This window comes from Chrysochloris asiatica, unplaced genomic scaffold (genome assembly GCF_000296735.1).
Source record: "Chrysochloris asiatica unplaced genomic scaffold, ChrAsi1.0 scaffold00036, whole genome shotgun sequence".
Classification (NCBI taxonomy): domain Eukaryota; kingdom Metazoa; phylum Chordata; class Mammalia; order Afrosoricida; family Chrysochloridae; genus Chrysochloris; species Chrysochloris asiatica.
The window spans coordinates 10015807-10039005 of NW_006408554.1; the positions used below are offsets into that span (position 1 = coordinate 10015807).

At 38.4% G+C, this 23199-nt stretch overlaps 1 protein-coding gene across 1 annotated transcript in view; it reads right to left on the bottom strand.

Annotated features, from left to right (window-relative positions):
- Positions 1-7885: 7885 nt before the first annotated feature.
- Positions 7886-23199, bottom strand: part of PREX2 (phosphatidylinositol-3,4,5-trisphosphate-dependent Rac exchange factor 2) — a 482194-nt gene continuing 466880 nt past the window's right edge. The window contains exons 39-40 of the mRNA XM_006860035.1: positions 14345-14412; positions 7886-7976 (exon numbers count right to left, since the gene is read on the bottom strand). Coding sequence (XP_006860097.1) covers positions 7931-7976; positions 14345-14412 — 114 coding nt within the window. The 3' untranslated portion in view covers positions 7886-7930. The remainder of the gene's footprint in view (positions 7977-14344; positions 14413-23199) is intronic.

Consider the following 23199-nt stretch of genomic DNA (forward strand, 5'->3'; position numbering starts at 1 on the left):
TCCTGTCCATTGATAGGAGGGCCTGGCTGCTCTGGGAGTGTACATATTTCCCACCCCTGCCTCTATATCTCCATGAGAATAAAAAATCCTGACCTTCTTCAGAGGTTGACAGCCAGGACCAGCCTCTATCCTTGACCTTAAACTGCAGCAGCTGCTGGCCACTCACACATTAATCCCACCTGAACTCAGGTAGCCTGCCCTTCCCTCACCTGTGTCCACCCAGGAGGCAGTATTAAGGAGTCCTAGTGTGGCACTGTGGGTTAATGTGTTGAACTTTAAAGTCAGTTTGAACTGCAAGGTTGATGTTTCAAGCTCACCAGCCACTCCGCAGAAACCCTATACAGGGTCACTATGAGTTGGAACCGACTCAATGACACTTAACAACAACAAAGGACTGTACAGGTGATGGTCAGCTGATGCACCCAAATGCTCCACTTCAGAGCTCCTTCTGACTACGGCTTGGCCCATTCATACGATCCTTTAGTGCTGGATGCTTGAGCAAGACTCAGCATCTCAATTCCTCCCCACACTCCAGGGTAGCCCACTTTGAGGATACTGGCTACCAATGCTCCAACCTCAACCCTGAGAATATTCAGGTTCTTCTACTCAGAAAGGACCATCAAGTTCTTCTAGTCAGAAAGGACCATCCTTCTTGGTCCCACTCCAGCATCCTCTCCTCTCAGGCCAGTACCCTGGCATCTTGGGGGGGTTGGGGAGACCATATACTCTCTTACTACCAGCTGGTGAGATACTATGTAATGATGTAATGCAAACTTCCTTTCTACATGTACACTGGGTCCACTGTTCAGGGACCCTGCTAGGGAGCTTAATGTTTGTTACTGCCAGATGGGCATCTTTCATGTGCAAAATAGTCAGACAGTAGTTTTTTGTTTTCTTTCACAATTGTTGTAAATGTAAAATGTCAGCTAGTGAGAGAGTTGATAAATGAGGAGGAGGTGTGTGATAATTTTGCTTGAAGTATTAGATATTCAAATTCAAATGTATCTTTTCTAAAGCATTTCATCAACTTAGTATTCTTAGCTTCATACAGCTTATATATGTTTGTGTATATATATATATATACACACACACATACACACACACACATACTCTTGGTGTGGTTAATGCGCTGGACAGCAAAGTTGTTTTGAGCAGCAAGGTCGGTAGTTCAAGCTCATCAGCCGCTCCTTGACAACCCTATGCAAGTCAGATCCAACTCGATGACACTTAACAGTAACAACATTATATAGATACAAAAAAAAAAGTTCATGGAAAAATGAAATTGGAAAATAATGTAATTTTTACATGAACTTTTAGTATTAGTTCTATGTTACAAATTATGAAATTTTAAGAAAAAGACACAGGCAAACATTAATATATGAGGGATACTGTTTGGTAAGGAACCAAATACATTCAACACATATACCGTAATCCCACTGGCTGTATCTTGTATGTAGTGAATTCTCAAAACAACAACAACAACAACATAGTATGAATTGATTAGTGGATGATATTTATTCTGTAATTTGCACCAAAGATTCATTTTCTAAATCTTTCTACTTTTAGTAGAAACATAATTTAAAAGTTCAAGTTGTCTGACTCCACATTGAATAGCAAATTAGTGTTCCAGTTCAAACGATGCTCTACCAGCTATTATTATTGCATATTTAGTTTAAACAGCTTTAATGACTATAGTGTGGCACTGTGGGTTAATGCGTGGGACTGCAAGGTCAGTTTGACCTTGCAAGATCGGCGTTCAAGCTCACCAGCTACACCTCGAAGACCCTATACAGGGTCACTATGGGTCAGAACTGACTCAATGGCACTTAATAACAACAATAATGTCCATAGTACACATATCCAATACATTAAATAACCCTGTTTTAAATATTGTCATTCACAACATAAGGACCTAAGTAATTGTGATAATGTATTATCATAAAATAAAAAGGTAGTAAATACATATACAGCTTAGTATACTTCAGATATTTCTTATAAATGACAGAAGCAGGCTATCTTGAGTAAGCCTACCTTTGTTAACAATTGATGGAGGGATCCACAGCTGTTGCTTTTAAATTCCTCCATACGTGTAGTAGGTACTTGGCAATATAAATGTTGGGATCGCTGGTAAAAGTAGGGTTTTGAAGTAGTAAAATTTTTCTAAGCCAAAGTCTAGCCATAATGACTATTATGGAATTGTAGCATCTAGAAAGATTCTAGGCAGTATTTGTTAAAAGAATTCGCCTGGGACCCATTCTTGGGCCAAGAACCTGCCTTTAAATTCCCCTCACCTGTTCTGCTTCATGCTGGTGAAGCTTTCCTGATGTTTGTCACTAAAATTGCAAGAACTTGATTGAGAAGAGAACGATCCTCTTAATCAAAATCCATATTATATTAAAGCACCTCAAATGCTTAGACTCTCGTATTTTAGTCAGACAACTGTACATTCATTCAGCAAATTGGTTAATATGCACAGAGTTCATGAAATAACCACTGCTGACTTTGGAAAACTTATTAAACTATTACTTAGCAAAATAATTCACATGTAAACAAGTCTTTAAAAACTTAGAAAAATTTCAGATTTTACAAATAGTTTAGTCAAATACTAAAGGTTAATTTTAATATTAGTAAATACTATTAGTGGAGAAAATGATTTTTAATGTAAGGGTGTTTATTTTAAATTTTAACATTAACATTTTTCAAAATTAAAAGTTTATGAACTATATTCATAAGACATGTTCTATAGGAAAAGTTACTATTTTGAACTAATAAAAGAGAAAATATCATGACATTTTAAATACAAACAACTTCAAACACTTAGCAACACTCTTAAGGGCTACCAAGTCAATAAAGGCCTAATTTAGTGAAAAATGTATGTGCCCTGAGTGTTAAAATTGTTTTCTTAAGTTAAAATGCTTCTTAGAATTTGTATACCTCATTTGTTTTCCTGTAGACTAAAAATCACATAAGCTTTTTAATGTTGGGAAGGAGCCCTGGTGGCAATCTAGGATAAACACTGGCTTGTTAACTTCAAGGTGGGCAGTTCAAATTCACCAGTTCTTCCCCAGGAAAAAGATGAGGCTTTCTGCTCCTGCAGTCAGAGTCGTAATAGACTTGATGGCATTGAGTTTGGTTTGGGAAGAAATTTTACACTAGTACAGCGTAGTGGTTACAAATCAGGCTGCAAACCGCAAGGTCAGCAGTTTGAAACTACCAGCTGTTTTGCGGGAGAAAGATGAGGCTTTCTGATCCTGTAAAGATTTATAGCCTTGGAAACCCTGTACAGGGTCACTATGAGTCAGAACCGACTCCACGGCACATAACAACAACAGCCTTTGTAGCATATGATGGAATGTTTAGGATGTATTGACTGTGACTTCATTGCTAACAAATAATTTTGAGTCAGGTGCCAAGGTAAAAACTAACATTTCCTCTTTATGTGTGACCTTTCGTCATAGATGGAGAGAGATGCTGTTCAAATTCAGGACTAAGAAGACTATTAGGAAGCTTTAGCAACTTTTCAAGGTTCTCTGGTTTTAAAGGAATATACAAGCATTGAAGTAAATGCATTCTAAAATCTCGATGCCAGTTAAATGTCCAGCATCCCACTATAGTGCAGTGTATGACAAGTCTCTTCTAGTCATATTCTTTGTAACCCCCACCAAACAACTTTTTCTTTATGGGTCTCAGTAAGAAAAGTTGGGGAAAGAGGCTGATAGATTATATGATTCAGGTGTGAGTGACTGTTAATAGGGTTAATTGTGAAAACTTGGAACTCTAATGTGGGTATGAAATGAGCCATCTCAGAAACGCTGGGGTGATCTCACTACTAAAAAAAGAATGCAGGATTGGAGCAAGTCTTTTGGACTGTTAAGATCCCTGCACAATGAACCTCTTTGACCCTGTGACACCAGAAGAGAGGAAGAGGAGTAACACCAACAGAACCAAGAGAGAGAGCACACGACAGAGTAGTAGGTTTCCCATGAAGCAAGTGAAGTAGCCTCCTCCTCCTGAGGCTAGCTTGCAGAGTTGGGTGCCTCAATACACTTTAGTTGGGGGAATTATGTTTGCTGACCCATGGAGCTCAAGCTGATTACCTTCACTGAGGTTTATGGTAGAGCAGTGCGTCCTGTGGGCATTTATCACCAGTCCTAGAAGAGTTTTGTAACATTGCCCAGGCAATAGAGAGTTGGTGGGATGGTTGGTGCTTCGTTTTTGTGACCACTGAGAGGCCTATGCTAAAAACAAGAAACAGACAAACAAAACCCACTGCCATTCAGTTGATTTCAACTCATAGGTTTCCAAGGCTATAAATCTTCGCAGGAGAAATCCTCATCTTTCCCCTTTGGTGTGACTGGTGGGTTTGAACTGCCAACCTTGTGTTTAGCAGTCCAGTGTTTATCCTACAGCATCACCAAGGTATTGAAATTAAAAATAATAGTAGGGTATTTTTAAAAATCTCCTTTATTCACTGATTTGTTAGACATTTTTTTACCATTACTACTGTTTTGGAACCATAGTCAAGTTTTAAAAGAAGGACTGACTCACACTTTCAAAACACATCTGGAACATAACCATCCATGGTGAGGAATAGGGTATGAAATATTTTTAGGTGGTCACAGTGTTAGTCTACCTCAAAATGTGTTCTCAGAATTAACAAATGTCTTACAAATCCTGATACGTTTACCGATTAAACTCATTTAACATATTTGCATTCACTTTTCCCCCTCAAAATATATGCATTAAATGGCAACCTAAACCACATAACTCCAAGTGTTCTAATCAATAATTGCAATATTGCAGTAGCTCTTACACTAATAAGAAGAAGCAACATAATGTATGGGTTTAGAAAATAGAGTTCCTGGGTTCATATCCTGATCTATAAAGTCAAGTGACTTGCACCAATTACTCATGTATTATTTGTTCAATGTCTTTAACTATAACAAGTGAGTGGGGTTAAGAGTAAATGGTTATGAGGATTAAGGAAAGCCATTAACACCAAGATCAGAGGTAAGACATTCTGAAATATTATTTACCTCAGAAGAAAGGTCTAGTGATCTACTTCCAAAAAAGCAACCATCGAAAACCCTATAAAACCCAGTTCTGCTCTGACACAAATGTGGTGGCCCCGAGTTGGAATTGAGTTGATGGCAAGTGATTTAATCACTTAATATGTGTTGGCTACAATTTTAATCATAATTCCAATAATTTACAGTCAGTCATGTTAATGTGGAGTCCTGGTATGGTGCTGTAGGATACTCACTGGACTACTAGCCACAAGGTGGGTGGTTCAAACCCACCAGATGCTCTTTGGAAACCCTATACAGGCTCCCTATCAGTTGGAACTGACTTGACAGTACATAACAACAACAACAGTGTTAATATAAACAATTTCTAAATTTTGAGTAAAGTGGTGGTTGGTGGAGGCTACATGCAGTGGAGTAAATTCCAACTTAGAGCAACACTGTACAGGGCTTTCAAGGCTGTAAACCATTACAGGCCCAGACAGCCTCATCTTTCTCCCACAGAGTGGCTGCTACATTCGAACTGCTGGCCTTCCCATTAGCAGTGTAACTTTGTAAGTCACTACACTACCAGAGCTCTTTGATAAAGTGGTATACTTACATGATTTTTAACCTTTAAAATAAAACTATACATTTCTATTATGTAAAACCACTGCCAGTGAGTTGATTCTGATTCATAGAGACCCCATGTAGAGTTTCCAAGGCTGTGAATCTTTATGGGAGAAGAAAGCCTCATTTTTTCTTCCACTTCTATTATGCAGAGAGTAATATTTCTACTATGTAGAGAACAGATCCTAACAATTTGCTAATTTATAAATACCAAAATAGCAGATAACTCACCCCTCAACCCTAGAAACAAAGCAAAGCCTGACTGGAATATTTGAGTGACTCTTCATACTTCTAATGAGAATTACTACTTACAAGATACAGATAAGAAAACAGCCAACAGCTATTTGAAAATACCTGCCAGTTAATCAGTTATATGCATGCAACAGCCCAGTGTTAAAAGGATATACATTTTCAGTACAGCAAAGTTACAAATTGCGACATATCGTGGACCCTGAAAGTTAAGGGTATACTTAGCACAGATTTTATGTTGAAGACTTATCTTCATTAAATTCAAAAAGTTTAACTTTTTACACATACTTGACAGATTATAATTGGAAACGCTTTAGAAATTCTTCCCTTTCTCTGTATGGATTTATAGCAAAATCTCAGGTGCTTCTGTGCCACATAACAATATTACTTTGACCGGTATATAAACATCTCATTACATATATAACACAGTATTTCAATCCACAACTGCTAATGGTGAAGATGTTCAATGATAGTCTGAAAACCACTATCAAATGTAACCAACTGGGATTTGGTAATAAAGCCTTAAGTTCTTTACAGATATTTTAGATATGAAAAGCATTTCACATACTGTTGTTGCTACTAGTTGTCTTTGAGTTGGCTCTGGTACATGCCACCTTAGGTAGAATGGAAGAAAGTTTGTCCTGGTTGTTCTGGGCCGTCTTCATGATGGTGGTTACTCCACTGTCTCGGCTACTGTGTCAGTCCATCTCATTTTCTCAAACTAGATTCTTCTAATTCCATGTAATGATTATAATTACAATAAAAGGTATTTTAATTGTTTTGAAAATTATAGCTTCAAAATCAATATTACTATGTTGTTGTTATGTGCCATGGAGTCGGTTCCGACTCATAGCGACCCTGTACAGGGTTTCCGAGGCTGTAAATCTTTACAGGAGCAGAAAGCTGCATCTTTCTCCTGCGGAACAGCTGGTAGTTTTGAACTGCTGACCTTGCGGTTCTCAGACCAATTTGTAACCACTACGCTACCAGAGCTCCTTACTATATAGTCATTGCTAAAATATTATTTTATCAGTATAAAAATGATAAACCTTAGGTGAAATTTATAATAGAAATTGAAAATGGGATACTCCCTAGGCTTCCACAAATTATCAAGGTCCCAGATAAAACTACAACAAATATTGTTTTATCTCCACATTTTTATACGTATTCCTTTTTTTTTTTTTTTTTAATGTACACTCAACATGGTGTACTCTCTGCTAAGAGTTCTGATAGCATATAAATTCAAGAGTTTTAGGGTTTTTTTTGCAAAGTATAGGACAAGTTCTTAAGTAGGTATTTTCTCTTCTTCACTCTAATCTTCATTCCCCCATCATCCTGATTCCTGCTGCTTCTCACTCCATAGCCCCTTTAGTACTGCCCCTAGATGCGTGGTCCAAAGAAGCTGAGCCCATTACTCAGCCAAAGCACAACACGGCTCACCAAAACTCCCCATGGGCAGAAAGGATGCCGAAAAGCAACCAGGAGGTCTTTGTTGGAGGCTTCAATCAACTCTTCTCTACTGAGAAAAGGGAAATAATAGTAAAGAATGCTTATCTAAATTTCATACATAAACTTACTTTCTCTGATTCCAACGGGAAACTTAAAACCAATGACACCAAACCTACATTGTCTTTAACATTTCTATACAATGATTTCAGTGACAGAATTTTAAATAAACATCCAGTATTACATGGTCCCAATAAGAGAAAATGAAAACATACAACATTTTAATAAATGGAGAGGGAACATAGTGGTTAATGTTTTGTTCACCTTTTATGGTTTTCCTTATAAGTCAAAGGCATGAGTTTTACCCTAAAAATAAATGTTTCATTTTAATATATAGAGGAGTTTGTGAAGCTGATTTGCCTAAATGAACTTTTATCCATTCTCAGCATCAATATCCAAGTATGCTGAAAGTTAGTTATTTACACAATGATGGAAGATGTATAGAAACAATCATTTCTTTATCTTGAGTGGAGAAGGCTTAAGCAGCACATCTTAAATCTAGTCCAGAAGTTTCTGCTTGCCTGGCACCTTGGGACTTCTTTTCATTCTTCTCCAACTGGAGGAGGTGGCTCACAGAGTTTGTACAACCTGGAAAAGACACAGAATACCTTGACAGTGGCCTGCCATGTTTTTCCATGATCTGAAATATCTTTATTGGCATAATAAATGCACTGACAATAATTTCTCGGATCATGAGAAGAATCATATTATCTATCTAAAAATATTATATGGACAAGTAAACTCCAACATTAAGGCTCTATGTCACACTTAGAAAACTCCAATGCCCCTGTGCACGTCTAGATTGCTACTGTGAAGCAATGCTGTACTTTTTAAGGCAGTTTTTTCTGCTCCAGTCTTGCCAACTCTAACCATCTGACTTGCTGTAAATACAAATTTATTTTCTGTCTTCCAGGAGATGATATTCTGATCGTTGTCACCATGCCTATAATGATTATCTTGTAGCAAGGTGACACCTATTTCAGCAGACCTGCAGGTCTTTTGACCAGTTTTGGAAATTTTCTTCATTTAATAATATCCCTGGGGTGCAACAATTGGCTTGAATAAACTGACAGGTGATTTTTAAGGCCTGGATATCAAAGGCACAGTTAACTGTCTCTTCCCAAGGAAGATCCACCGACTCAATCCAATGCCTCTTCCCCAAATGGCTCTCACCTGTCAGTAGAATCAGGTGGCTTAAGGACTCTACTTGAACTGGTACAAAAACCCAGAGGAACGCTTTCCCTTGCATTCCAAGTTCTAGTGTAGCACAAATGCCAGTGTAACATTCTACTGGATGCCTAAATCCTAACTTCAGTTATGAGATGACCACAGTCATCTCCAATAATTAACACATTTGTTGTTGTTGTTGTTAAGTGCCATCGAGTCGGGTCCGACCCATAGCGACCCTGTACAGGGTTTCCGAGGGTGTAAATCTTTACGGGAGTAGAAAGCCTCATCTTTCTCCCGCGGAGCGGCTGGTAGTTTTGAACCGCTGACCTTAAGGTTCGCAGCCCGATTCGTAACCACTACGGTACCAGAGCTCCTGAGGAAAGACTGGTTGACCTAATGTCGCTGGAAGTTGGATTTTGCCTGTTTCCCTCAATAACTTCTGTAGCCACTCTGGTATTGTTTCGGCGTTTAGACTGATCACAGCCCCGATTTGAACTTGGCACATATTCATAAAGCATTCCATACCCAGGGGTAACTTCAGCAAGTCATCCCCTTTTACAAATTAAGTTGTTGTTGCTAAATACCATCCAGTCAGTTCTGGCTCATAGCGAACCTGTATAGGGTTTCTAAGGAATGGCTGGTGAGTTTGAACCACTGGCCTTGTTAACAGTCCAGTACTTATCCTACAGAATCACACCAGGAGTCCACAGATTAAACTGAACATAGGTTAAATGAGTAGTTATCACACTTAGCAATTTATAGGTAACCTCTCCCTTTGCCATTTAATCACGTGCTAACTCTAAATCAAAGGGAAAGAATGAGAAAGATTTAATATTGAGATATAAGTTTCACCTAACAAAACTGAACTTTCCAAGTGTGGAAGCACATAGAAGTTATTGCTTTTGGAGGTTTGCAAAATGTATTTCAAGTCTTAAAGGTAATTTATGCTCTTTATATGTCATCCTCACAGAACAAGATGAATACTTAAATAAGGACATCTCATATCCAAAAAGCTTATTTCATCTTTACCAGAGAAAAGAATACATTAAATTGAGCTAATGCACTTCAAAGATTCTTTTACATCTGAAGGATATGGTATTGTTTCAGACTGCATTCCCAGGGCTGGGGTAATAGAATGATCGTACAGTTCTTTTCCTCCTTAATTTCCTATTCTCTTATTTCCCTGAAAGTGTTACCTCATGAGTTACAAGTCAGAATGTTATTGTTCAAGTCTGACAGAAACAGTAAACTTGGTGCTGAGTCGCCTGCTCTGTGACACCTGGCCTGAGCCATCGTTTCCCATTACCTCATGCAGCCTAATGAAATGAATGCCACTGGGTAGATGAGTCTTTGGACTGTCTGCCTTGCAAACTGGAGAAAAGGCTACTCCTAGGATCAACTAATGAAATAATAGCTCTAGGTACTGCAGAGCTGGGCATATTCAGCATCTCTAAGGCTTCTTGGAAGCGACTCAAGGTTATTTGAGTTCAGATATATTTGTAATGGAAAATGTGGGGCTTTGGGAATTTAGAACAGACAGATGAAGTTTAGAAATAAGATGTAATAGGTAAGAATTGGACTTTTACTCTGCACAGAAGCATTTGGGTTTTTTTGGCATCAAAATTGTTGGACCGTGGGAAGCCTTTGTTTGCCCAGCATTTGGGAGGCCTTGCTGTTTGCTCATTCCCACTCACAAGGACCAGTGTCTCTGCAAGAAAAGAGTTTGTGCCTGGATCTACTTTTTAGTTTTCCTGTTTGGGCTCATACAGCCATCCTGGAGATGGCATTTTCAACCCAAATCCAAATCTTCAGCAAAATAGAACTTTCCAAGTTGACTTTACAAAATTGAGCCCTTCATCCTTCTTTGTGGTAAAAAGAATCGAAGGATACCATGAAGCAAATAAGCTCTTTCAAGTCTAAAGTATCCACAATGCTCTGGCTAAGGTGATTCTTGCTGTCTTGCAGAGGAGAAAACTAAGTCCTGTGGAGTAGTTTGTGAACTTGAACATCAGATCTTACGGTTAGCAGTTCAATGCCTAACTGACAGCACCACCAGGGTTCTTGCACAGATAAACAACAGTTCTACTGATTCTCTTCTCCTAGCTTCAGACCATTAGAGTCAACTCCCCATAAAGACATTTCCAAAGGAATTTCCCACAGGTGCTCTGTCTCCACATTTCCAAGTTGAGCACATCATCTATTCTTTTACTCACTGCCAGCCAGTCAATTCTGACTCAGAGGAGTGATATTACAAGGCAGAGGAGAGAGAGCTGCCCCCGAGGGCTTTAGAGGGTTTCCCCACTATAATCTTTACACAGAGCATTGGTATGGCACTGTAGGATAAACGCTGGATTGCTGATGGCAAGGTTGGAAGTTCAAACCTACCCACCGCTTTCATAGGGTCACTACGAGTTGGAATGGACTCAATGGCACACAGCAACAAGCTGTACAGAAGCAGACTGCCAAGTCTTTCTCCCACAGAGAAGCTGGTGGGTTTGAACTACCAACCTTTTGGTTAGCAATCCAACACTTAGCCATTGTGCTACCAGGGCTCCTTACATTTCTTCTCCTCGTCCCTGCTCTATTTCCTTCACCCACACTCTCAGTGACCAGTTGAATTATCAGCTCTTGGTCATCCAGGTTGGAGACATGGTGGACATCCTAAGGCTTCCTTTTCTCATAGCTTCTTTAATCCACTTACTGTCGGAGTCCTGGTGTGGTACTGTAGGATAAGCATTGAACTAGTAACTGCAAGGTCAGTGGTTCAAACCCACCAGCCACTGGTCAGAAACCCTATACAGGGTCTCTATGAGTCAAAACTAACTTGAGGACACTTAACAACAATAATAGATCTCCCTAATCCATTAATTCAGTGATCTTAATCCTTAATACTACAAGTTTCCTTTCAAATTCCTGCCTTCTTAGTTGCTCTCTTAATGCTGCTACAGATAAAAATCTAAAATCAGATCATCTGGGTGGGAAGATTGTTTATGAAAGCCTGCCCTCCATTGTCTTCTAGTTACAATTCAAACTCTTCAGTCTCTCCTAAAAGTCCCTTCATTTGTCTGGCATTAGCCTATATCTCTAGAGTGAGTGGGTGGTGCAAACATTTAATGTGCTCAGCTGATAACAGGAGGAAGATTGGAGGTTCAAATCCACCCAGAGATGACCTGGTAAAAAATCCTGCTGATCCATTTAAGAAAATCAGCCACTGCAAACCCTATGGAGCACAGCTCTACTCTGACACACATGGTGTCACCATGATTCAGAACTGATTTCATGGTAACTAGCTAAAGTTTTCACTCATCTCTTTTCATTTAACTGCAAATTCCTTGAGGGCAGAACTATTTCTAGTTCATGTTTACAGTTTCCCATAATTTAGTACTTTGCCCTTGTTAGTTCCTCAGAAAGTATTTGCAGAACGAATAAAAGATGTTTGAAAAGGTACTCTAGCTATCTCTCTCTGGGCTGATATTCCCTTGTTAAAGAAGCAGTAACATTATAGCTGGTTCATTTAATTGTTTCAAGTGCTTCAAAGCATAACCCAATAAAGGAAACAGTGAGTTCATCAGTCTCAGCTTTTGTGTTCAGCTTGACTATTGGTTTATTGATCAGGATGCTAAAGTCTTATATAAACCCCACTGTTTATCAACTACTCAAGAGGATGCTGCTTAGACATTATCTTGTTTCCTCATTGGAATTTTAATATTTCAGTGGGTATATTAATCAAATAGTCCATGTTTTCTCAAGGTGCTGGGGAGAATGTTCAGGTGAAATGATTCCTGATCAATAGATCAATACTTTAATCTAACCAATGAAGAAGGAACCTTAACAAGACCTGAGAATGAGAGAGCTAGAAGTCAGCATTAAAAATAAATGCAATTAAGGCATGAGTGCTCCATCCATTTTGAGGGGGAAAATATGTTTTCCCATTTGAAAGTATTTTCACTGCCCACATAGCTTTTCAGAATGAAATATAACTCCCTAAATGCTGCAGTCATCTTTGTCACTCTGGTAACTGCTTTGTCAGTTGAAAGAATATGAATGCCTTGTCTCTGACAGTGCATTCTCTAACAGTCTCTGAAGGAGCCTACGTGTTAAAATGCAAATATGTGAAAGTAATGAGATGTAAAAGAAACAATTCTACTTTGTCCCTCTTCAAAATAGATGACTGTCATCATCAGGGTAAGCAAACCAATAGCATATCTGTGATGCCTGTTCCCATGAGTATTCATTTGAAAGGTAGACTAGAATCCTTCTTGGAGTCCTGGTGTGGTGCTGCTATAGGATAAGCACTGGCTGCTAACTGCAAAGTTGGCAAATCAAACCCACCAGTCACTCCTCAGAAATGCTATACAGGGTCACTATGAGTTGGAACTGACTTGCTGGTACACCGCAACAGCAACAGCAACAATAGAGTCCTGATTAAGATTAGGTGTGAACTGTGAATATTCTGGAATAATAAACAAAAAGCTTATTCATTCATTTATTCACTTACACATTCTTGAAATTAGTTCAGATATCTGAGTCTCCTGGTGTGGCGCTGTAGGACACTGGACTGCTAACCACAAGGTTGGTGGTTCAAATCCACCAATCACTCCTTGGAAGCCATATACAGGGTTACTATGAGTCAGAATGGAATCAATGGCACTTAATAACAAAAGCAACAATATAGGCACTATATGGCCTATAGTGCAATGAGTAAAATCTGAACAATTTATTTCCTGCCTCTAAAGAATTCATCTTAAAGTTGGACAATTCACTATGATAAGAGCTATAATAAATGAGTATAGAAAACACGTGGGATGCTGGTGTGGTGCTGTAGGACACATACCGGTCTGATAACTGCAAGATCGGCAGTTAAAATCCACCAGCCACTCTGTGGGATAAAGATGTGGCTTTCTGCTCCCGTGAAGATTTCCAATCTTGGAAATCCTATACAAAGTCACTATGGATTAAAATTTACTTGATGGTAGTTGAGTGATGAATGGAATGTGTGGAATCCTGGTGTAGTGCTGTAGGATAAACACTGAACTGCTAATCTCAAGGTTGGCAGCTTAAAGCCCCAGTCACTCCTCAGAAACCCTATACAGCAGGCTATGAGCTGGAACCAGCTTTATGGCATTTCACAACAACCTCCACAACTATAAGGAGTCGTGGTGTGGCTCTGTGGGTTAACGCGTCACACTGTAAAGTTGTTTGAACTGCAAGGTTGGTGGTTCAAGCTCACCAGCTGCTCCTTGGAAACCCTATACAAGGTCACAACTCGACGGCACTTAATGACAACCACAACTATAAGGGAACATGCAGAAAGTAGAAAACCCAGGGAGACTTCAAGGAGGAAATGACATCTGAGTTGGGTTTTACGGTTAAGTAGGAATGTTTCTTCCAGTCAGATAGGAAAAGCAAACATGTCAGAAGGAACAGCATATTCAAAAGTCATTAAGATGTAACTAAAAATGGCTTTTTGGTAGTTTAGCATAGCTGGATTACAAATTCTACTAGTATTTGTGTGGACTTTTACTTTTGAAGTCATGATGGAATTTGTGATATCAAATAGTGCCATAACCTCAACCTGCTACCTCTAAGTTTGCTTCACCCAAGATTCCATTTAATTCTAAAGCATTTATACCAAATCACATTTAGTGCTTACAGGCTTACAAAGTTACAAAGGCAATTTCCATTACTATAATGAGTTCTAAACTCATCCCATTAGCTGTTAGCAACACTGCCTGGAAAATGCTGGAAACCCTTTTGGATAAGCTCAGACCTGGGGAAGTACTTACCTAGGAGCAGACTGAGGGGTCCGGTCTCTCACTCCCAGGTTCTTGGCTGTGTTCTGGACTCTTGCTCCCTGAAAGTAGGGAAAACTACTTTGAGCTCTGTATCGTATTAACAATGATTTAACATATGACTAACATTTGAACTTAGAACATAGACTCCAACATCTTGTTTAACATTAAGTTATTAAATGAGGAGGAAGAGAGAATCACCATCTGACCCACTTAAATTAAACAGTTTTAAGACTAAAAATATACTAATATGTTATTGCAAAGGATTATTCTTACAATTTAAATCATTAAAAAGGGTCCCTGGTTGCTTTGTGGGTTACGCATTGATTGGGCTGCAAATCTCAAGGTTAGCAGTTCAAGTCCATCAGGTGTCCTTGGGAAGGCAGATGAGGCTTTCTGTTCACGTAAAAATTTACAGCCTCAGAAACCCTATACAGGGTCACTATGAATCAAAAGCGACTCAAAGGTACATAGCCAGCCAGTTAAATCTTTAAAAGTTGGTCCACAGGTTGTAGATTATTGTTAAACTGTTTAACATTGTCTTCCACCCACAGTGATACTTGACAACTTTGTCTTTGGAGACCAGGTATGGTACTATAGGAAAAGCACTAGACTGCTAACCACAAGGTCATAGGTTCAAACCCATCAGTCACTCCTTGGAAACCCTATACAGGGTCACTACGAGTTGTAACCAACTTGAAAGAACTTGAGAACAGTAAAATCATTATAAATAAGTTCAAAACAGCAGCTTTGTATTCACTATCATATTTATGTCTTTAGTCCCAGAACTAAAAACAACAAAGAAAAAGAAATAAGACTTTAAATACCTGTTCTGTGTTGTCAATTTCCTAAAACTGAGACCCTGATTCGATTACTCTCACATATTTGTTTTGTCCTTAAGCTGAAGAATTAGCTATTTAAGTTGTGTTTAGCATGGGAATATTTCTTATTTCTAGAGCAATTTCTAGACACATCCTATCCATCAGGATCTCTGAACTGTAAGAATTCTGCTTTAAAGTTCACAGTACAAAGATAATTTACTTTGGCAACGGAAAAGTCTTAATAATCTGCTAAATTAATGAATCAAGTTATAACCACTGTTCTGTTTCTAATGTGAATGATTTAATCCACAGGACCAAACACCTGGATTTTGAGTCTGGGAAAAGGTGAAGGAGAGTTGTTCAAAAACTTTTGAACCCTTAGTTATTTTTCAAACCTCGGACAAAAGTTATCCCCTGAAATCACTTTTTAAGTAAATAGCAGGTTAGCACAAATAAAAGCACTGGATGTTGTCATTGTTGTGTGCCATTGAATCAATTCTGACTCAAGGCAATGCTTGTGTACTGCACTCTTTAAAAACTATCCATATGAATGGGAGCAAATGATCAATAGTTATTATACAGCATGGCTGGGAGGTTAGAGGGATGAGACTAATTTGATGGGACTGGAACAATGAGAAGGAAAATAATGAGAATGCTGACATAAAGTGAAGAATGTAACCAACGTCACCCACCCATACGTGTTAGAAATTGTTGAGAACCTGTTTGCTGTATATATTTCCATCAAAAATACATTTTAAATAAAGAAAAGAAAATTTGAAATTCTCTCTTCTACTACCAAATTCTGACCTAGAGATGGGGAGAAAATAAAACAATATATGAGCATTCTTGAAGATAGATCATAGAATGAAAAGCAAATGGGGGGGGGGAGGGGCGCGGGGAGGAGGCCTGACAACAAATACATGGGAAGTAAAACGAAAATTTTCAATTAGCAAGTATTTAAAAACCCTAATTTTAAAATAATTTTAGACTTAAGCGGAAAAATAGGACAAAGAGCATACTTTGTCCAACTTCTCTTAAGGTCAATCATTTACCTAACCATAGTACAAATGAGCAAAACCAAGACATGAACTCTTGCACACTAATATTGAGTAAACCACACAGCACATCTTATTCAGAGCTCATGACTTCCTCCCTCATTAATGTCACATTGCATTTAGTGTTAAATTTCATTATTGTTGTTAAGTGCCTTTGAGTCAGTTCCAACTCAGAGCAATCCTGTATAACTAGTTAATTTCACCAGTATACAGCAACCCTGTACAGTTAATTTCTGAGGAGCAGCTAAAGAACTTGAACTGTTGACTTTGATTCAAACTGACCTTGCATTAACCTGCTGCACCACACACACACACACACACACACACAGTGCAGTGATTAGTCTACAGTGCCACAGCAGACTGCCTTGGTCTCCTCCAGTCTATGACGATTCTTCAGGCTTTTGCCATTCATGGTACTTTTGATAAATATAGGTCATTCTTTTAAAAATGACTCTCAATTGGGTATGTCTCATTATGATACACATTTTTGGAAAGAAAACATGGAAATGATGCAGTATCTTTCTCAGTGTATCATGGGGGAGTGGAGGAGAGAAGTACATGATGCCAAAATGTCTTATGACTGGTGAAATGAACTTTTATTAGTTGACTAAAGTGGTAACCTCTCATATCATTTCCACTGTGGAATCACTATCTTTCTTTTTAAAAGTAACAAATATCGTGAGAGACATACTTTGAATTATGTGAGTCTTCAAACTTTTTAGCACCCATTGGAAGATGCCTGCAACAATAATGCTGCTGTTTTTATTAATTGGAATTCTTCTGTAAAGAAGTGTTAACTCTGTATTTATTCAATTATTTACTTAAATCAGTATGGACTCATATTTTGTTGTTGTTAAGTGACGTCAAGTCGGTTCTGACCCATGGCAACCCTGTATATGGGTTGAACCAGCCAACAGTAAGGTTGGCTTGAACCACCACCTTACTGTTCAAAGTGACTTTGCAGTCCAGTGCATTAACCCACAGCACCACACCAGGACCTCATGGACTCATATAGATTTATTTTATTCTATGGGTTATTATCCAATATTGTTATTATTAGTTACTTTGTTTAAATTGTATAGCTTTGACCACTAGGAGCTTCTTCAGGTTATCTTGTGTCTTTTAGCTATGCCATCACTTTAGCATTTCCTTTTCTCTGGCACCTCAGTGTGTTCCAGGCTCATCATATAATTTTTATATCCCAGCTTGGAACTAACCACTTCGCCAAAATGTTCTGGCTTCTTCTTTTTTTTTTTTTTCAATTGAAAAATGGTGATGAAAACCCAAGATCTGGTTTTAATATTAATGGGATACAATTGCTTCCGGCCCTTACTACAGAGCTGGCTTATTTATATATACATGTTCATACATATATATTGTTTATGGTTTAAAACCACACAGTATCGCCTTATTCTGCTTGAACAACTGCATCTTGCTTAGTCTATGTATGGTTCTACAAGAGTACAATTGAGTGTTTTGGAATTCTCATTGTTCACAATGTTACCCACAATTTGTTATGGCCCTACAAAGTAGAATCCTTGTATAGCTGATGAAACACAGGTAAATATCTTCTGGAACTTTCTGCTTTCAGTTAAGACCAATTTGACATCAGTAATGATATCGCTCATTTCATGTCCTCTTCTAATCTGGTTTGCATTTCTGACACTTTCCTTTTAATGTACTGCTGCAACCATTTAAAAATTCTTTGTTTCAAAATTTAACTTGTGTGTGATATTGATGCTCTAACTTGATAATTTCCATATTCTGCTGGATCACCTTCTTTGGAATGGGCACAAATATGGATCTCTTCTAATCAGTTAAGTAGCTAACTAATTTCTTGGCATAGATGACTGAGTATATCCAGCACTGCATCCTTTGGTTGAAACGTCTCAATTAGTATTCCATAAGTTCCTGGAGCCCTGTTTTTCATCACTGACTTCAATGGTTTTTCATCACTGACTTCAATGCAACTTAGACTTCTTTGTTCCATACCATCAGTTGAATGTCAGCTAGTTCTATTTGGTACCGTGACTGTATATTCTTTCCATTTTCTTTTGATGCCCCTCCATCATTCAATATTTTGTCCATATAATCTTTAAACACTGTAACTTGAGTCCTGAATGTTTTTTTTTTTCAAATCCTTCTTAGAATAAGCATAGCCATAATAGTCCTTAGAAGTGAGGATGAGGAGACGTCATCTCATGTACTTTGGACATGTTACTAGGAGGGACCAATCCCTAGAGAAGGAGCTCATACTTAGTAGAGGATTCACCATAAAGATGGATTGACAGAGACACTGCAGCAAAGAGCACAAACATAGCAACAACTGTGCGTGTGGTAAAGGATCAGGCAGTGTCTTGTATGTTGTACATAGGGTTGCTATGAGAATCAACTCGATGGTACCTAACAACAACAACATATTGTTTCCACATTTATCTGCCTATTCATCTATCCATCCAACAATCTAGCCATATATCTATCAGCTCAAATTAATACCTCTGGTTCTAATCCAGTAACACAAGGTTGATTCTAATCTTCCACTTTCCTTCTTTGTAACCTCTTTCTCAGACAGTGAAAAAGTTGGTGCTCATTGTTTATAATATATTTACTTATTTGGTCAACCATTGTATGTACATTAAGTAGTTTCATAATTTATGAACCATGCCCCTGGGAGAAATGAGTTCAATAATTAGAGTACTTTGTACATTAAGGGTATTTTGTACAATTATTTTTGTTTTTAGTCTCATAATATTCCACTAAGGAACTGAGAAAATAATTTATTTCCTTAAAGGATGATAATTAATGATTATTGGAATGCAAAGATTGGACAAAAAGAGGAAGAATCAATACTTGGAAAATATGGCTTTGGTGACAGATATTATGCTGAAGATCCCATGAAACAATTTTGAAAGACCAATGAATTCTTCACTGGAAATACCTTTTTCAAACAACATAGACAATAACTATACATGTGGATCTCATCAGATGAAATGCACAGAAATCAAATTGACTACATCTGTGGAAAGAGCAAATTGAATAGCTCCATATCACCAGCCAAAACAAGACCAGGGGCAGACTTGTAGAACAGACCAACAATTGCTCATATGCAAGTTCAGGCAGAAGCTGAAGAAAATTAAAAGAAGTCCACAAGAGCCAAAATTTGACCTTTAATATGTCTCACCTGAATTTAGAGATCATCTGAAGAATAGATTTGATGCATTAGACACTAAAGACCAAAGAGCAAAAGAGTTGTGGGATGACATCAAGAACATCATACAGGAAGAAAGCAAAAGGCCCTTAAGAAGACAAGAAAGAAGGAAAAGACCAAAATGGATGTCAGAAGAAACTCTTGATACTTGTTCCTCAGCATACAAATGCTAAGCAAAATGGAACAAATAAAAGAGGTAAAAGAACTAAATAGAAAATTTCGAAGATCAGCTTGAGAAGAAAAAGCCAAACATAATACTGAAAATGTGCACAGACCTGGGGTTAGAAAACCAAAAGGCAAGAACACACTCAGCATTTCTCAAGATGAGGAAACTGAAGAAAAATTCAAGCTCTGACTTGAAATATTGAAGGATTCTATGGGCAGAATATTGAATGATACAGAAAACATCAAAATAAGATGGAAGGAATACACAGAGTCCCTATACCAAAAGAAATGGCTGATACTCAACCATTTCAAGAGGTAGCATAAAATCAAGAGCCAATGATATTGAAGGAAGAAGTTCAAGGTGCACTGAAGGCATTTGCAAAGAAAAAGGTTCCTGGAACTGATGGACTACAAATAGAAATCTTTCAACATACTAATGAAACACTAGAGGCACTCACTCATTCATGCCAAGAAATTTGGAAGACAGCTACCTGAACAACTGACTAGAAGAGATCCATATTTATGTCCATTCCAAAGAGAGGTGCACCAATGGAATGAGGAAATAATTGGACCATATCATAATATCTCATGCAAGTAGAATTTTGCTAAAGGTAACAAAAAAGTCTGCAAAAGTACACTGACAGAGAACTTCCAGAGATTCAAACCAGATTCAGAAGAGGATGTGGAATGAGGGATTTCATTGTTGATGTCTGATGGATTTTGGCTGAAAGCAGGGAATACCAGAAAGATGTTTACCTGTGCTTTATTGACTACGCAAAGGCTTTCGATTATGTGGATCATGACAAACTATGGATAACATTGTGAAGTATAAGTATTCTGGAACACTTACTTGTGCTCATGAGGAATCTGTATATGGACCAAGAGGCAGTTGTTCACACAGAACAAGGGAACACTAAATGATTTAAAGTTAAGGTGTGCAACAAGGTTGTATTATTTCACCATACTTATTCAACCTGTATGCTGAGCAAATAATCCGAGAAGGTGGGTTATATGAAGAAAAACATGGCATCAGGATTAGAGGAAGACTCATTAACAACCTGTGATATACAGATGATACAACCTTGCTTGTTGAAAGTGAAGAGGACTTAAAAATACTTGCTGATGAAGATCAAAGACCACAGCCTTTGGTATGGATTACATCTCAATGTAAAGAAAACAAAAATCCTTACCTCTGGTCCAATACACATCATCCATATAAATGGAAAAAAAAATATTGAAGTTTTCAAAGACTGCATTTTGCTTGGATCAACCATCAACATCCATGGAAGCAGCAGTCAAGAAACTGAATGACATAGTGCATTAGGCCAATCTGTTGCACAAGACTTCTTTAAGGTACTCAAGAGCAAAGATGTCAGCTTGAGGACTAAGGTGTGCGATACCCAAGCCATGGCATTTTCGATAACTTCATTTGCATGTGAATAACAAAGACTGTAGAAGAATTGATGCATTTGAGTTATGGTGGTGGAGGAGAATAGTAAAAGTACCATGGACTGCCAAAAGAACAAACTGATCTGTGATGGAAGAAATGTAGCCAGAATGTTCCTTGTAAGCCAGGATGACCAGACTTCATTTCTCATATTTTGGATAGATTATCAGGAGGGACCAATCCTTGGAGAAGAATATCATGTTTGGTCAAGTGGAGGTTCAAAGAAAAAGAGGAAGACAGCTTCCCCACCTCACCCCCCCCACCAACTAGATGGATTGGTACAACAGCAGTGGGCTCAAACATAGCAATGATTGTGAGGTTGGCACAGGACCAGGCAATGTTTTTGTTCTGTTGTGCACTGGGTCACTATCTGTTGGCACTCACTCAATGACATCAAGCAACATCAACAAAGGATGATAAATAAGACTGATGATATTTAGCTGGGTGCTGATAGTCATTGGCACATTCCACTGCAAATTCAACTGTATTATACTTCATATTGCCAACTCAATGGCACCTAACAACAATGACAACCACAAATCTTCATATACTCAACACCCCAACTACATGCATTTTACACCCTTGCTCATGTTGCTTCCTCTATGTGAATAATCTCTCTGTGCTTTTCCCTATCTGCCTGCATCATGTTGATACTCCAATGCCCAAGTCAAACAGCATCTTAGTTTGCTAATAATTAATTGGTCATTTACTTTTTTTGGCAATTATCAAGTATTCCTTTAAGTGCATTAAATGTATTGATTTGGGAGTGCGGTGACTCTGTAGGATAAGCATTGGACTACTAGCCACAAGGTCAATGGTTTCAGCCCATCAGCTGCTCTATGGGAGAGAGATGAGGCTTTCTGCTCCTGCAAAGACTGACACCCTTGGAACCCTATGTTACTGTTGTTAAGTGTTGTCGAGCCAGTTGTGACTCATATCAACCCTGTATAGGATTTCCAAGGATGAAGTGGTGAGTTTTAAACCGCCAAACTTGCAGTTAAGTACTTCTCCTATAGTCCACACCAGGACTCCTGGAAACCCTATACAGGATTACCATTACTTGACATCACTTAAAAACAACATAACAACACTTTTTAAGTACTATTATTATTTGTTTTAATAATGAGGAAAGTAAATAACTAAAAAGCTAAGAATCTTGCCCAAATCCCAGAAATACTAAACTCTGGAGCTGAGATTCAAACTCAGGCTACCTAACTTAAGTGTCTGAACTCTTAGGCACTACTATATATTCATTTCCTACATGAAGCCAGATATCACAATAGGAACTAATTCATTGAACAAACATCATTAAGCACTTACTGTTTGCTAGATAGCCTTTTGGGAACCTGTGATACCAAAATCATCTATAGGCTTTCCAGTGTGGGTGCACATATAGTGAGTGTATACCCCTCTTAGAACACTGGTTTATTGGTGTCTGTACCATGGATCTTTACTGATACAGGTGTCCACCACTAGACTAGGTAAGGACTATATCATACACAAGTCTTTATTTTTCGTGCCTGAAACTAAGGTACAAAATGAGAAGACTTTGGAATAATCCTGTAATAGGTCAAGAGGAATTTTTCTATAGGTTTCTACCAAAGGGAACACAGAACATATGTATATCCCTGAGCCCAATGCCGTTGAGATGATTCTGACCCACAGTGACCTATGAGGACAGAGTAGAACTGCTTCTCAGGGTTTCCGAGACTGTAGATCTCGGTGGAAGCAGATTGCCACATCTTCCTCCCACAGTACTGCTGATGAGTTTGAACCACTGACTTTTTGGTTAGCACTCTTACTATTTAACCCACTGCAGTACTATGGCTCCTTGCATAATGTGTAGGGAAGAAATTTGCAATCCATAATTTACATGGCAGCTACTAACAACTGATCAGATCAGTTGGTTATATACAAGTGTTGCCTGTTTGTTATTGTTAGGTGCCATCTAGTTGGCACCAACTCATAGTGACCCGATGCACAATAGAACAAAACACTGCCCAGTCCTTGGCCAACCTAACAATCGTTGCCACACTTGAGCCCACTGCTACTGTCACTTTGCCAATCCATCTTGTTGGGGTCTTCCTCTTTTTATCTGACCCTCCACCTTATCAAACATGATATCCTTCTCCAGCAACTGGTCCCTCCTGACA